The sequence below is a fragment of the Oncorhynchus keta genome, chromosome 24 (assembly GCF_023373465.1).
Source record: "Oncorhynchus keta strain PuntledgeMale-10-30-2019 chromosome 24, Oket_V2, whole genome shotgun sequence".
Lineage (NCBI taxonomy): Eukaryota > Metazoa > Chordata > Actinopteri > Salmoniformes > Salmonidae > Oncorhynchus > Oncorhynchus keta.
Window position 1 is genome coordinate 10187026 of NC_068444.1, and position 12544 is coordinate 10199569.

Sequence of the window (12544 nt, forward strand, 5' to 3'; positions counted from 1 at the left end):
CTGCAGTAGAGAGCTGCTCCTGTAGTTCAACTCCTTATAACAAACACCTTAATGTCTCGTCTTTCTTCTCCGCGTATTAGAAGACTATTCCTATTATTCTGTATCTCCAGATAAGCTCCAAGTCCACTGTGTGATGGGGAGAAGCAGGTCAGCCACCCTGTCCTGGCCTACCTGATGATCTGTAAGAACAATGACGGTGGGGGACGCCACGGACCACGGGAAGCAACACAGCATCCCCGACTGGGGCTTCCTGAAACAGCTTAGACAGCTGGACACCTACCTCTTAGAACAGAGAAACAGGTGATAAGGTGGAAGGAGAAAAGACTAGGAGAAATAGGAGGTTGAAAATAATGATACATGTGATCAATGTATCCTGAGAAAAGGAAACATTTCATTTGGATCATTTAGTTCCACAAGAAACAAAAATATAAAAAGTCTTTCAAGTAGGTTTCCTAGAACTTCAAAAATACCGCCAGACAGTCCTTAAGAGTACTGTTCTAGAGTATAATACTGTTCTAGAGTAGAGTACTGTTCTAGAGTAGAGTACTGTTCCAGAGTAAAGTCCTGTTCTAGAGTAGAGTACTGTTCCAGAGTAAAGTAGAGTACTGTTCTAGAGTAGAGTACTGTTGTAGAGTACTTAAATATATATATATATTCTAGTAGAGTACTTATATATATGTTTCAGTAGAGTACTGTAGTAGAATACTTATATATACATTTTTTTAGTAGAGTACTGTTGTAGAGTATTTATATTTTTTTAATAATACGTAGAGTACATCTTTTTTAGTAGAGTACTGTTGTAGAGTACTTATATATATTTTTAAATATTTTTTAATACGATTGTAGAATACTTATATATACATTTTTTAGTAGAGTACTGTTGTAGAGTAGAGCAGGGGTTCTATACCATTCCAGCATTGGGGAACATCCCACATGCACACGCCTCATCTATTTCTATGGGCACAAGCACTGTTCATGACCCCCCCCACCCTCCCCTGCCGACCCATGGGGCACCCCCCACAGTTTGGAAACCACTTGGAGTACAGTACCGTAGTAATTGTACTCTAAATGTAAAATTTAAAACTAAATGCTACAGTTTTATTGGGAATAAAGAGGATATTGCCTTAGTTTACACTTCTGTCTTTGTACATTTTGAAGTTCAAAACTCCCAATTAATTTGAAGTTCAGTCAGTTGGAAGTCAAAGGAGTAGAATCGTGTGCATGGTCAATCATCATTTATTTTATGCTAAAATGTACAGCATTTATAAGTGACTGCCAAAGGAGAAAAGTCATAAATACAAGACTGTCATTCTGTCCAATTGTTTGTGCACATAGCCAGGTCTCCCCCTGTGACTGTCCCTACCAGCCGTTCTGTACAGGTACAAAGGCTACAAAAGAGCAATATTAACAAAAACACAAGTACAAGTGGCTTTTTACATGCAATCTGTTAGCTTAGTTTGGTATATTTACATCCTCTCTTCTCCTACACTTTGTAAAATATAAATCCAACATTTTATCAAGATAGAAAACAAATCTACAGATGGAATGAAAATGTAACTTTTTTTAAAGAAATTGTAAAATATCAACTTTCGACTAAATTTATATTTCTTTATTATTTTTTATTTTTTTTGTCAACACTTTTCGACATTGGTACACCTCTGAAATTTAAAAAAAAAATCAGAGTGAGGGGTGCAATATGCTTATTTATCTTGCCAGAAGTCTCCTGTATTATAAAAAAGAACGCTGCATCAAAGATATCTGTTAGAAAAGACTTCAGAATTATACATATATGGTAATAAAACCTCTCAACCGTACAGAACAACAGGATTAAAGAAGTTGACACATTTTTTTTTTTTACAGTATTATTAGAATTAACAAAATATAGTTTCATCTTTCTCCGCCGCTTTGTAAGCGAGGGGAACCTAACAAAAGGCCAACATGTCTCTAAAATGTCTTGCTATTAAGCACAACACTGTTACTAATGGAGACCGAAGACCGATGCATGCTAATTGTCACTTTACAAAATAACTACAATAATTTAAATATACAAAGGCATGAGTATAGTACAAACTAATTGTCAGCACTGTTAGACAGGTACACTGAACAGGTTCTAGGAATATCCACTTGTTTAAGTCTGTTTGTAGCAGGCACATTAGATGGCTTCGTTTTGAGGCTGCTACATAACTACACTCGCGCTCGCGCTCTCCCTCCAGGTGATGAAATCTCTCGCCCGTCTCCCCCCCGGCCCCCTACCCTGCCTGCCCTACGGACTGATCAGGGAAACTAATACTAATTAAATAAATGTTCATCTTTATGACGTAAGGCTTCCCATCTGTTAGGAACAAAAATACTTTGACATAGATAGATAGTAGCTTTTTGTAGAAAGTTTGCTTGTTGATCAAACTTGATGCATTCTTTCCAAGTGCTGGTTTTTAAGTAACTATTAACAAAATTACAACAAACAAACATTATCAACAACCAAAAAGGCCAAATGTGTGCATCAGGGACTAATAGTAATAAGAATAATAATTAATAATGCACATTTGTGTGATTTAAACATCCAGTCAGATTGATTCAGTCTGTCGGTAGTTATCGTTTCGTTAACTGTTATGTTAGTAACCGTGGGTTACCGTCTGACGAAAGGCCCTTTGAGTGTCTGCTTGGACATCGGTCCGGCGTTGGTCATGTATCCATGGTGACCAGCTGAAGAGAACCTCATGTTGCTGTGGGGCGGAGCCTGCATGGGCTGTTGGGGGTATGGTTGCGTTCCCATCATGCCCATCTGCATAGAGGCGTACTGGGACCCGGGCGACTGGTTCATGTAGGCCGCAGCCATCTGTTGACTCGACATCTGGCTGCCAGGGTAACCACCGTTGACGCGGTAGCCATTCATGGCGTGGTTGATGGCGGCGGCAGTGGGCATGTTCACAGCGTGGTTGTAGGAGGCTGGCATGATGTTCATGCCCCTGGGCATGGCAGCAAGTGTCCGGGATGAGGGGGCCTGCATGGAGACTGTCTGGGGGGCCCCGTGGGCATGGCTGTACATCTGCTGCTGGTGGGCGGAGTTACCAGGGGCCGCTGACTTGGAGCGCATGGAGATGTGTGTGGGGCCCTTGTGTCCCCCGGAGGCCATCTGAGCCTGTAGAGTCCTCTGGGAGGGGGTGATGTTGGGGATACCCATGGCGTTGCGTTGCAGCATCATCTGAGGGGAGCTAAGGGGGTGGGAGGAGGGCGGAGGGGGTGTCATGGTGGCCTGTACTTGGACCTGGGAGGCCCCAGGGTGAGGAGTGACCCCGTGGGGAACATGGGGATGTGGGGACTGGGATAGAGACACCAGGCCAGAGTGCTGAGAGTGCGATGACAGGGAGGCACTGTTTGTATAGGATGTGATGGTGTGGGGGTGGGAGGCTGAGTGGGGGTGGGAGGCTGAGTGGGGGTGGGAGGCTGAGTGGAGGTGGGAGGCTGAGTGGAGGTGGGAGGCTGAGTGGAGGTGGGAGGCTGAGTGGGGGTGGGAGGCTGAGTGGGGGTGGGAGGCTGAGTGGGGGTGGGGGTGGGAGGCTGAGTGGAGGTGGGAGGCTGAGTGGAGGTGGGAGGCTGAGTGGAGGTGGGAGGCTGAGTGGAGGTGGGAGGCTGAGTGGAGGTGGGAGGCTGAGTGGAGGTGGGAGGCTGAGTGGGGGTGGGAGGCTGAGTGGGCGTGGGAGGCTGAGTGGGCGTGGGAGGCTGAGTGGGGGTGGGAGGCTGAGTGGGGGTGGGAGGCTGAGTGGGGGTGGGAGGTTGAGTGGGGATGGGGGTGGGGGCTGAGTGGGGGTGGTTGAAAGGCAGCGAATGAGGGTGGTCGATCAGGGTGTTGGTCAACTGTTGTAGTTTGGCCAGGCTGAAGGTGGCCGAGGGCTGGGAGTAATGACCGCTGCTATAACCTTCCTGGTTCATCCTGTCGTAGAAGCTGCTCAGGTTGGAGCTGCCTGAATCTGGGCTCTCAGCTAGCTGCATGGGCACTGTGAAGTTGGTGGGAATGACACACTGTGCCATGGTCTGCTGTTGACAGTGGCTGTGCTGGCTGGTGCCGTGTTGAGTGTGAAGGGTGTGTTGACCGTGCTGGCTGAGCTGATTGTGTCGTACACTATGTAGCTGGCTGTGTGCAGGGTGTGTGTATGGGTTGTGTTGCGTTAGCTGGCTGTGTTGATTGTGTGGCGCACCGTGAGGCAGACTGTGTGGAGTGATTGTGTGCCTAGTATGGCCATAGGGGTTGTGTGGGATTGTATGACTGTGACTGTGTTGGCTGTGACTGTGTTGGCTGTGACTGTGTTGGCTGTGACTCGGTGGTCTCTCCACCACTCCCACACAGCCCTGTGGTGACTTGACGTTGCAGTGCTGCGGGGAGCTCAGGTTATTCTGCTGAATCATACCACAGCTGCCAGGGTTGACGGCACAGCTGCTCTGCACCAGGCCGCTAGGGGGGAGGGGCCCGTAGGAGCAGCTGTTCTGAGAGGGACCCCCGGCCCCGCCGCAGATGCTGCCCCCCAGAGTGGAGTCATAGGAGCTGGGGTTCTCGTAGTTCTCTGTGGTGCTCTCGATGGAGCCCAGGTCACTGAAGCCGCTGTCCACCACCTGCTGGGACGAGTGGTCTGACACTGACGGCACATCCATCATGGGGCTGGTTGCCATGTTGTGGAGGGAGGAGGGGACAGAGATGGAGGCGTGGTCTGGGCTAATCTGGGTGTAGCCTCCACTACTCTCCAGGATGGACACAGCCGGAACGCTGCCTCCACTACTCTCCAGGATGGACACAGCCGGAATGCTGCCTCCACTACTCTCCAGGGTGGACACAGCCGGAACGCTGCCTCCACTACTCTCCAGGGTGGACACAGCCGGAACGCTGCCTCCACTACTCTCCAGGGTGGACACAGCCGGAACGCTGCCTCCACTACTCTCCAGGGTGGACACAGCCGGAACGCTGCCTCCACTACTCTCCAGGATGGACACAGCCGGAATGCTGCCTCCACTACTCTCCAGGATGGACACAGCCGGAATGCTGCCTCCACTACTCTCCAGGATGGACACAGCCGGAATGCTGCCTCCACTACTCTCCAGGATGGACACAGCCGGAATGCTGCCTCCACTACTCTCCAGGGTGGACACAGCCGGAACGCTGCCTCCACTACTCTCCAGGGTGGACACAGCCGGAATGCTGCCTCCACTACTCTCCAGGATGGACACAGCCGGAACGCTGCCTCCACTACTCTCCAGGGTGGACACAGCCGGAACTCTGCCTCCACTACTCTCCAGGATGGACACAGCTGGAATGCTGCCTCCACTACTCTCCAGGGTGGACACAGCCGGACTGCTGACGGAGCGCACTGACTGGCTGGGGTGTGAGTGGGCCGAGGACAGGGGGCTGCTGTGGTCAGACTGGGGGCAGCCTTCATCCAGCGAAGTTAGGGTGTGAGGGGGACTCTGGGGGGTCACGTGGTGGGTGTAAGTCTGTAGGCTCCGGCATGCCTCCTGGGTCTCTCTCTCCACACAGTCCTGGTGGAACACACAGCTGACGCTATCTGTCTCTGGGTCGCGCTCCGTCTCCTGGGTGAGGCTCTGTACGGCCTGGGCCGTCTCCTGGTCCACATCAGGCTCAGGGTACACCGGGGGATCCATCTCCTCTCTGTTCTCCTCTCTGTCTCTTAGTACGACAGCAGGACTCTCTCTAGCGTTCTGTGTCTGCTGTGGCTGGTGAGGAGCCTCCTGACTGCTGCTCTCTGAGTCAACAGGGTGGTCAGAGACTACAGCTACTGCTGCTGATGTTGTAGGCGCCTGTTCCTGGATATGTTTGCTTCTCTCTTCTCCGGTGTTGGCAGGCTGCTCGCACCTATAAGCCACGACTATGGACTCCTCCTCCTGACATTGTTCAGAATCCTCACGGTTCAGATGGAGAAAAGCCGCTGGGATGTAGGACTGGGCTTTAGGAGGCTCTTTACGAGGCCCTGGCTCCAGCTGCTGCACGTCTCCGTGTTTCTCTAGCTCTGCTGTCGACTCAATGTGACTTTCGTCTTCATCGTCTGCATCCAGGTGCGTGGCCTCTTCCTCCTCAGCTGATTGTTTAGTGCTGTGTTTCAGCTCTTTGGGTGGAGACAGAGAGGGGGATGTAGAGGCCCCGTGCTCCTTGTCCTGTGGGTCATCCTCTGGTGGCTCTGACACCTCCTGACTGTTGTCACGACTGGGGGAGCAGGCGGGGGAGCAGATGGGGGAGCTATCTCTAGAGGCTATAGGGGAGGCTACCAGAGAACAGGCCATGGGAGAAGTCACAGGAGACAACCCAGGGGAGTGCTCTTCCTCCATGGGATTTTGTGGCTCTGAAGGCTCCAGGGCTAGCTTCTTGTCCATCTCCCGGCTGGCCAGGCCTCTGCCGGGCTCTAACCCTGCCTCCGTGATGGGAGAGGCCTGGTCCAGCTCCTCCTTTGGCTCTTCGGCCTGGATGTGGGGCTCCTCGGCCTCCAGCGGCGTCTCCGGGGGTGTGTACAGGTTCAGCTTGAATCCCATCTTCCTCTCCTTCTTCAGACGCCATTTTGGAGGCCCCCGTTTCACTCCTTTGGGCCAGCCCTTCTTGCGCTTTACTGCTCGAGGTCTGCCCGGTTTCTTCACTAGCACACCGGCCCCTAGAATGTAGAAAGAGAAAACGTCATTAGTGATGAGAAAATTGGTGTTGTGTGAATTATGTTCACATTTTAAAATGTACACGGTCAGTATACACAGTAATGAAGCTTAAAAAAAAACATCTGAAAGATGTAGTTACCTTCGTTCCAGTGATTGTCTCTGTACATGTTTTTCTCCAGTCGTGGACGACCTCTGCGTCTCTTTACCGGTTTCCTAAGCAGCTCCTCCTCCGTCTCTCCCACCCTGCAGGTCCTCTCCAACAGGGGCCTCTCGTCCGAGGAGTTGGCAAACGGTTCCTTCAGAACCTCCGTCGTCTCCGAGATGGTCTCAGTTGTCACACTGCTACTTATCCCTCTCCTCTCCTGACCTCTCTTCTTGAGGACCAGAGCTCTCTCATCTCTCTGGAACACACAGATCAAATGTCAAACACAACCTTTCCTGGACAAAGATTAATTAATCCTAGGAATGGACTGAAAAAAGTACTTTCTGAGCACAACTGCTCTCCAAGACAGGCAAACAGATAAAATGTTCAACATTAACTTCCTCTAAACTCTTTCTGAAATGTACTAGCTACAGAGAGGGCGATACTAAAGACTCTGGTTAAATGTCTGAAGGGAGAACCTCATCCTAAATTCTTGTTCTGAAGGCAATATGCTCCAAGCACACGATGTGAGCCTCAACGCTTGAGCAACTCTTTCCCACAGATGAAGGCTGCCTGGTTGAGAACCCTAAATGAGACCGGCAGAGTTAACTCGGATCACAGGCCTCATTCTACATATCATCTTGTTTCCCACTAACTGAGTATCACAACAGACCAACCCTGGTCCTCCAGTACCCCCCCAACAGACCAACCCTGGTCCTCCAGTACCCCTCAACAGACCAACCCTGGTCCTCCAGTACATCCTCAACAGACCAACCCTGGTCCTCCAGTACATCCTCAACAGACCAACCCTGGTCCTCCAGTACATCCTCAACATACCAACCCTGGTCCTCCAGTACATCCTCAACAGACCAACCCTGGTCCTCCAGTACATCCTCAACAGACCAACCCTGGTCCTCCAGTACATCCTCAACAGACCAACCCTGGTCCTCCAGTACATCCTCAACAGACCAACCCCGGTCCTCTAGTACATCCTCAACAGACCAACCCAGGTCCTCCAGTACATCCTCAACAGACCAACCCTGGTCCTCCAGTACATCCTCAACAGACCAACCCTGGTCCTCCAGTACATCCTCAACAGACCAACCCTGGTCCTCCAGTACATCCTCAACAGACCAACCCTGGTCCTCCAGTACATCCTCAACAGACCAACCCTGGTCCTCCAGTACATCCTCAACAGACCAACCCTGGTCCTCCAGTACATCCTCAACAGACCAACCCTGGTCCTCCAGTACATCCTCAACAGACCAACCCTGGTCCTCCAGTACATCCTCAACAGACCAACCCTGGTCCTCCAGTACATCCTCAACAGACCAACCCCGGTCCTCTAGTACATCCTCAACAGACCAACCCAGGTCCTCCAGTACATCCTCAACAGACCAACCCTGGTCCTCCAGTACATCCTCAACAGACCAACCCTGGTCCTCCAGTACATCCTCAACAGACCAACCCTGGTCCTCTAGTACCCCCACGACAGACCAACCCTGGTCCTCCAGTACATCCTCAACAGACCAACCCTGGTCCTCCAGTACATCCTCAACAGACCAACCCTGGTCCTCCAGTACCCCGACAGTATCACCAGCATGGCATGTTTTTTTCCTTCATTGTAGTGATTAAACCCAGGGAAGAGTATGAAACCAATCCTGTAACCAATTCGTTAGTTAACGGCAACAATCATTAGCAGGAAGCCTTATCTGGATGTCCATATTACTGCTGTGTGAAATAGAGAGGTTTTCTAACTTCTAGATCAGTGTTTCCCAACCCTGGTCCTCCAGTACATCCTCAACAGACCAACCCTGGCCCTCCAGTACATCCTCAACAGACCAACCCTGGTCCTCCAGTACATCCTCAACAGACCAACCCTGGTCCTCCAGTACATCCTCAACAGACCAACCCTGGTCCTCCAGTACATCCTCAACAGACCAACCCTGGTCCTCCAGTACATCCTCAACAGACCAACCCTGGTCCTCCAGTACCCCCCCGACAGACCAACCCTGGTCCTCCAGTACATCCTCAACAGACCAACCCTGGTCCTCCAGTACCCCCACGACAGACCAACCCTGGTCCTCCAGTACCCCCACGACAGACCAACCCTGGTCCTCCAGTACCCCCGACAGACCAACCCTGGTCCTCCAGTACATCCTCAACAGACCAACCCTGGTCCCCCAGTACCCCCACGACAGACCAACCCTGGTCCTCCAGTACCCCCACGACAGACCAACCCTGGTCCTCCAGTACATCCTCAACAGACCAACCCTGGTCCTCCAGTACCCCCGACAGTATCACCAGCATGGCATGTTTTTTTCCTTCATTGTAGTGATTAAACCCAGGGAAGAGTATGAAACCAATCCTGTAACCAATTCGTTAGTTAACGGCAACAATCATTAGCAGGAAGTCTTATCTGGATGTCCATATTACTGCTGTGTGAAATAGAGGTTTTCTAACTTCTAGATCAGTGTTTCCCAACCCTGGTCCTCCAGTACATCCTCAACAGACCAACCCTGGTCCTCCAGTACATCCTCAACAGACCAACCCTGGTCCTCCAGTACATCCTCAACAGACCAACCCTGGTCCTCCAGTACATCCTCAACAGACCAACCCTGGTCCTCCAGTACATCCTCAACAGACCAACCCTGGTCCTCCAGTACATCCTCAACAGACCAACCCTGGTCCTCCAGTACATCCTCAACAGACCAACCCTGGTCCTCCAGTACATCCTCAACAGACCAACCCTGGTCCTCCAGTACATCCTCAACAGACCAACCCTGGTCCTCCAGTACATCCTCAACAGACCAACCCTGGTCCTCCAGTACATCCTCAACAGACCAACCCTGGTCCTCCAGTACACCCTCAACAGACCAACCCTGATACTCCAGTATCCCTCAACAGCCCAACCCTGCACTGTTGGTCTGTCAGGGGGGCTTAAGTAGTTATTTTGGGAACAAGGTATATGTACTTCAATATTTATAAATAAAATAATGTACTTTTACTCTAAGTTTTCCCTCACACCCAAAAATGTGAAATGCTGAGCAGGCCAGATTTTTTATTTAATTTTTTAATTCAGGCACTTAAAGAGAAAATCCCTGGTCATCCCTACTGCATCTGATCTGGCAGACTCACTAAAGACAAATTATTTGTTTGTAAATTACGTCGGAGTGTTGGAGTGTACCCCTGGCTATAGGTAAATGACGTTGGAGTGTTGGAGTGTACCCCTGGCTATAGGTAAATGATGTTGGAGTGTTGGAGTGTACCCCTGGCTATAGGTAAATGATGTCGGAGTGTACCCCTGGCTATAGGTAAATGATGTTGGAGTGTTGGAGTGTACCCCTGGCTATAGGTAAATGATGTCGGAGTGTTGGAGTGTACCCCTGGCTATAGGTAAATGATGTCGGAGTGTTGGAGTGTACCCCTGGCTATAGGTAAATGATGTCGGAGTGTTGGAGTGTGACCCTGGCTATAGGTAAATGATGTCGGAGTGTTGGAGTGTACCCCTGGCTATAGGTAAATGATGTCGGAGTGTTGGAGTGTGACCCTGGCTATAGGTAAATGATGTCGGAGTGTTGGAGTGTACCCCTGGCTATAGGTAAATGATGTCGGAGTGTTGGAGTGTGACCCTGGCTATAGGTAAATGATGTCGGAGTGTACCCCTGGCTATAGGTAAATGATGTCGGAGTGTTGGAGTGTACCCCTGGCTATAGGTAAATGATGTCAGAGTGTTGGAGTGTACCCCTGGCTATAGGTAAATGATGTCGGAGTGTTGGAGTGTACCCCTGGCTATAGGTAAATGATGTCGGAGTGTTGGAGTGTGACCCTGGCTATAGGTAAATGATGTCGGAGTGTTGGAGTGTACCCTGGCTATAGGTAAATGATGTCGGAGTGTTGGAGTGTGACCCTGGCTATAGGTAAATGATGTCGGAGTGTTGGAGTGTACCCCTGGCTATAGGTAAATGATGTCGGAGTGTGACCCTGGCTATAGGTAAATGATGTCGGAGTGTACCCTGGCTATAGGTAAATGATGTCGGAGTGTTGGAGTGTACCCCTGGCTATAGGTAAATGATGTCGGAGTGTACCCCTGGCTATAGGTAAATGATGTCAGAGTGTTGGAGTGTACCCCTGGCTATAGGTAAATGATGTCTGAGTGTTGGAGTGTACCCCTGGCTATAGGTAAATGATGTCGGAGTGTTGGAGTGTACCCCTGGCTATCAGTACATTTAAAAAACAAGAAAATTGTGCCGTCTGGTTTGCTTAATATAAGGAATTTGAAATTATTTATACTTTTACTTTTGTATATTAAGTCTATTTAAAACCAAATACCTAGACTTTCTCAAGTAGTATTTTACTGGGTGACTTTCACTTTTACTCGAGTCATTTTCTATTACGATATCTTTACTTTTACTCAAGTATTACAATTGGATACTTTTTCCATCAGTGACAAGAGAACAAGGTTCCGTTTGTATGAATGCTAGACAACGGTCTCCACAGCACCAGAGATATCTGGTTATCTACTGTTTATCTGCTGTAGTGTCAGGCCCAAAAAGAGGCTCAACATTTCACTGCAGTCAAGAGGATTCACCACATCCCTCTTTCTTAGTATGTTAAGATGTGTTGTCTAAAAACTAAGTCACAATATATAATGATTGAAAACATTCTAATTTATGAAACTATTGCATAACATCCCATTCATTTCCTTTGTTTTTCCATCCCTATGTCAAGACTACAATCAGCCAATCCTACGGGACAACAGCAGTCACCTGGCCCTGCAATTGCAGCAATGTGACAAACAACACATTTCTAGTGGTCACCTTTCTCTTGACTCCAAGTACGGTGTGGGCCTTTGCTAGGATGGGTAGCGACCAATCAAAACCATCCTCATCGTCCTCACTGCACTCCTCAGAGACGCGCAAGCCTTGTTCTCCGGCGGCGGGGCGACGCTGGTAGGTTCTGTAGGGCTTCTTACTGTAGACCTTAGTGGGAGGACGAGGGTGAGTCATCAGGTAGACCACCTCTCTCTCCTCCTTCTCCCAACAACTAGCCTGCTCCTTAAGTCGCTCAGCCTGAAATGAACACCCAGATCAACAGACATTATTACCATCTCGGAGAAACACACAGGCAGGCAGAGACTCAACATCCTCATCCGTAAGGGGAAATAAACAGACACGCGTACGCAAGTAAGTCTGCCTTAGACTTGACCACTGACAATAGAACAAGGTTCAGTTTGTCTACATGCACAACAGTCTCCACAGCACATGATTAGTTGATTATTTGACACACACACACACACACACACACACACACACACACACACACACACACACACACACACACACACACACACACACACACACACACACACACACACACACACACAGGTTTGAATGTGTCAAGAACTACAACGCTGCTGTTTTTTTTAATGCTCAACAGTTTCCCGTGTGTATCAAGTAAGAACGGTCCACCACCCAAAGGACATTCGACCAACTTGACACAACAGTGGGAAGCATTGGAGCAAAATGGGCCAGCATCCCTGTGGAACACTTTTGAAAGTTTGTAGAGTCCATGCCCCAACGAATTGAGGCTGTTCCGAGGACAAAAGGGGTTGTTGCAACTCAATATTAGGAAGGTGTTTGCGAATGTTTTGTACACTGTTTAGCTTCCCCTCTAATTTCTGATATTTTTAAACAATTTGTATTATCAGGTATAGGTTGATATTGAATGCTGCTGTACCTGTTGGGTGGGGCTTTG

The 12544-nt window shown here is 49.5% G+C and overlaps 1 protein-coding gene and 1 long non-coding RNA gene across 10 annotated transcripts in view; one reads left to right on the forward strand and one right to left on the reverse strand.

Moving 5' to 3' along the window:
- Positions 1 to 1220: 1220 nt before the first annotated feature.
- The window catches only part of LOC118402710 (histone acetyltransferase KAT6B-like), a 114478-nt gene continuing 103154 nt past the window's right edge, over positions 1221 to 12544 (reverse strand). For 6 of the 7 annotated variants that reach the window (XM_052477654.1, XM_052477655.1, XM_052477658.1 and 3 more), the window contains 3 exons: positions 11608 to 11859; positions 6785 to 7046; positions 3101 to 6647 (listed from right to left, as the gene is read on the reverse strand). In XM_052477654.1, coding sequence (XP_052333614.1) covers positions 3244 to 6647; positions 6785 to 7046; positions 11608 to 11859 — 3918 coding nt within the window. In that variant the 3' untranslated portion in view covers positions 3101 to 3243. Of the gene's footprint in view, positions 6648 to 6784; positions 7047 to 11607; positions 11860 to 12544 lie in introns of all 7 variants that reach the window. The other variant, XM_052477659.1, reaches the window with a different exon arrangement.
- Positions 7514 to 8367, forward strand: LOC127911356 (uncharacterized). 3 transcript variants are annotated; one of them, XR_008077944.1, is made up of 3 exons: positions 7514 to 7599; positions 7798 to 8094; positions 8161 to 8367. It is a non-coding gene; the product is annotated as an uncharacterized LOC127911356 (long non-coding RNA). The 3 variants fall into 3 exon arrangements; XR_008077943.1 differs by lacking the exon at positions 7514 to 7599 and adding an exon at positions 7623 to 7698; XR_008077942.1 differs by lacking the exon at positions 7514 to 7599 and adding an exon at positions 7647 to 7731.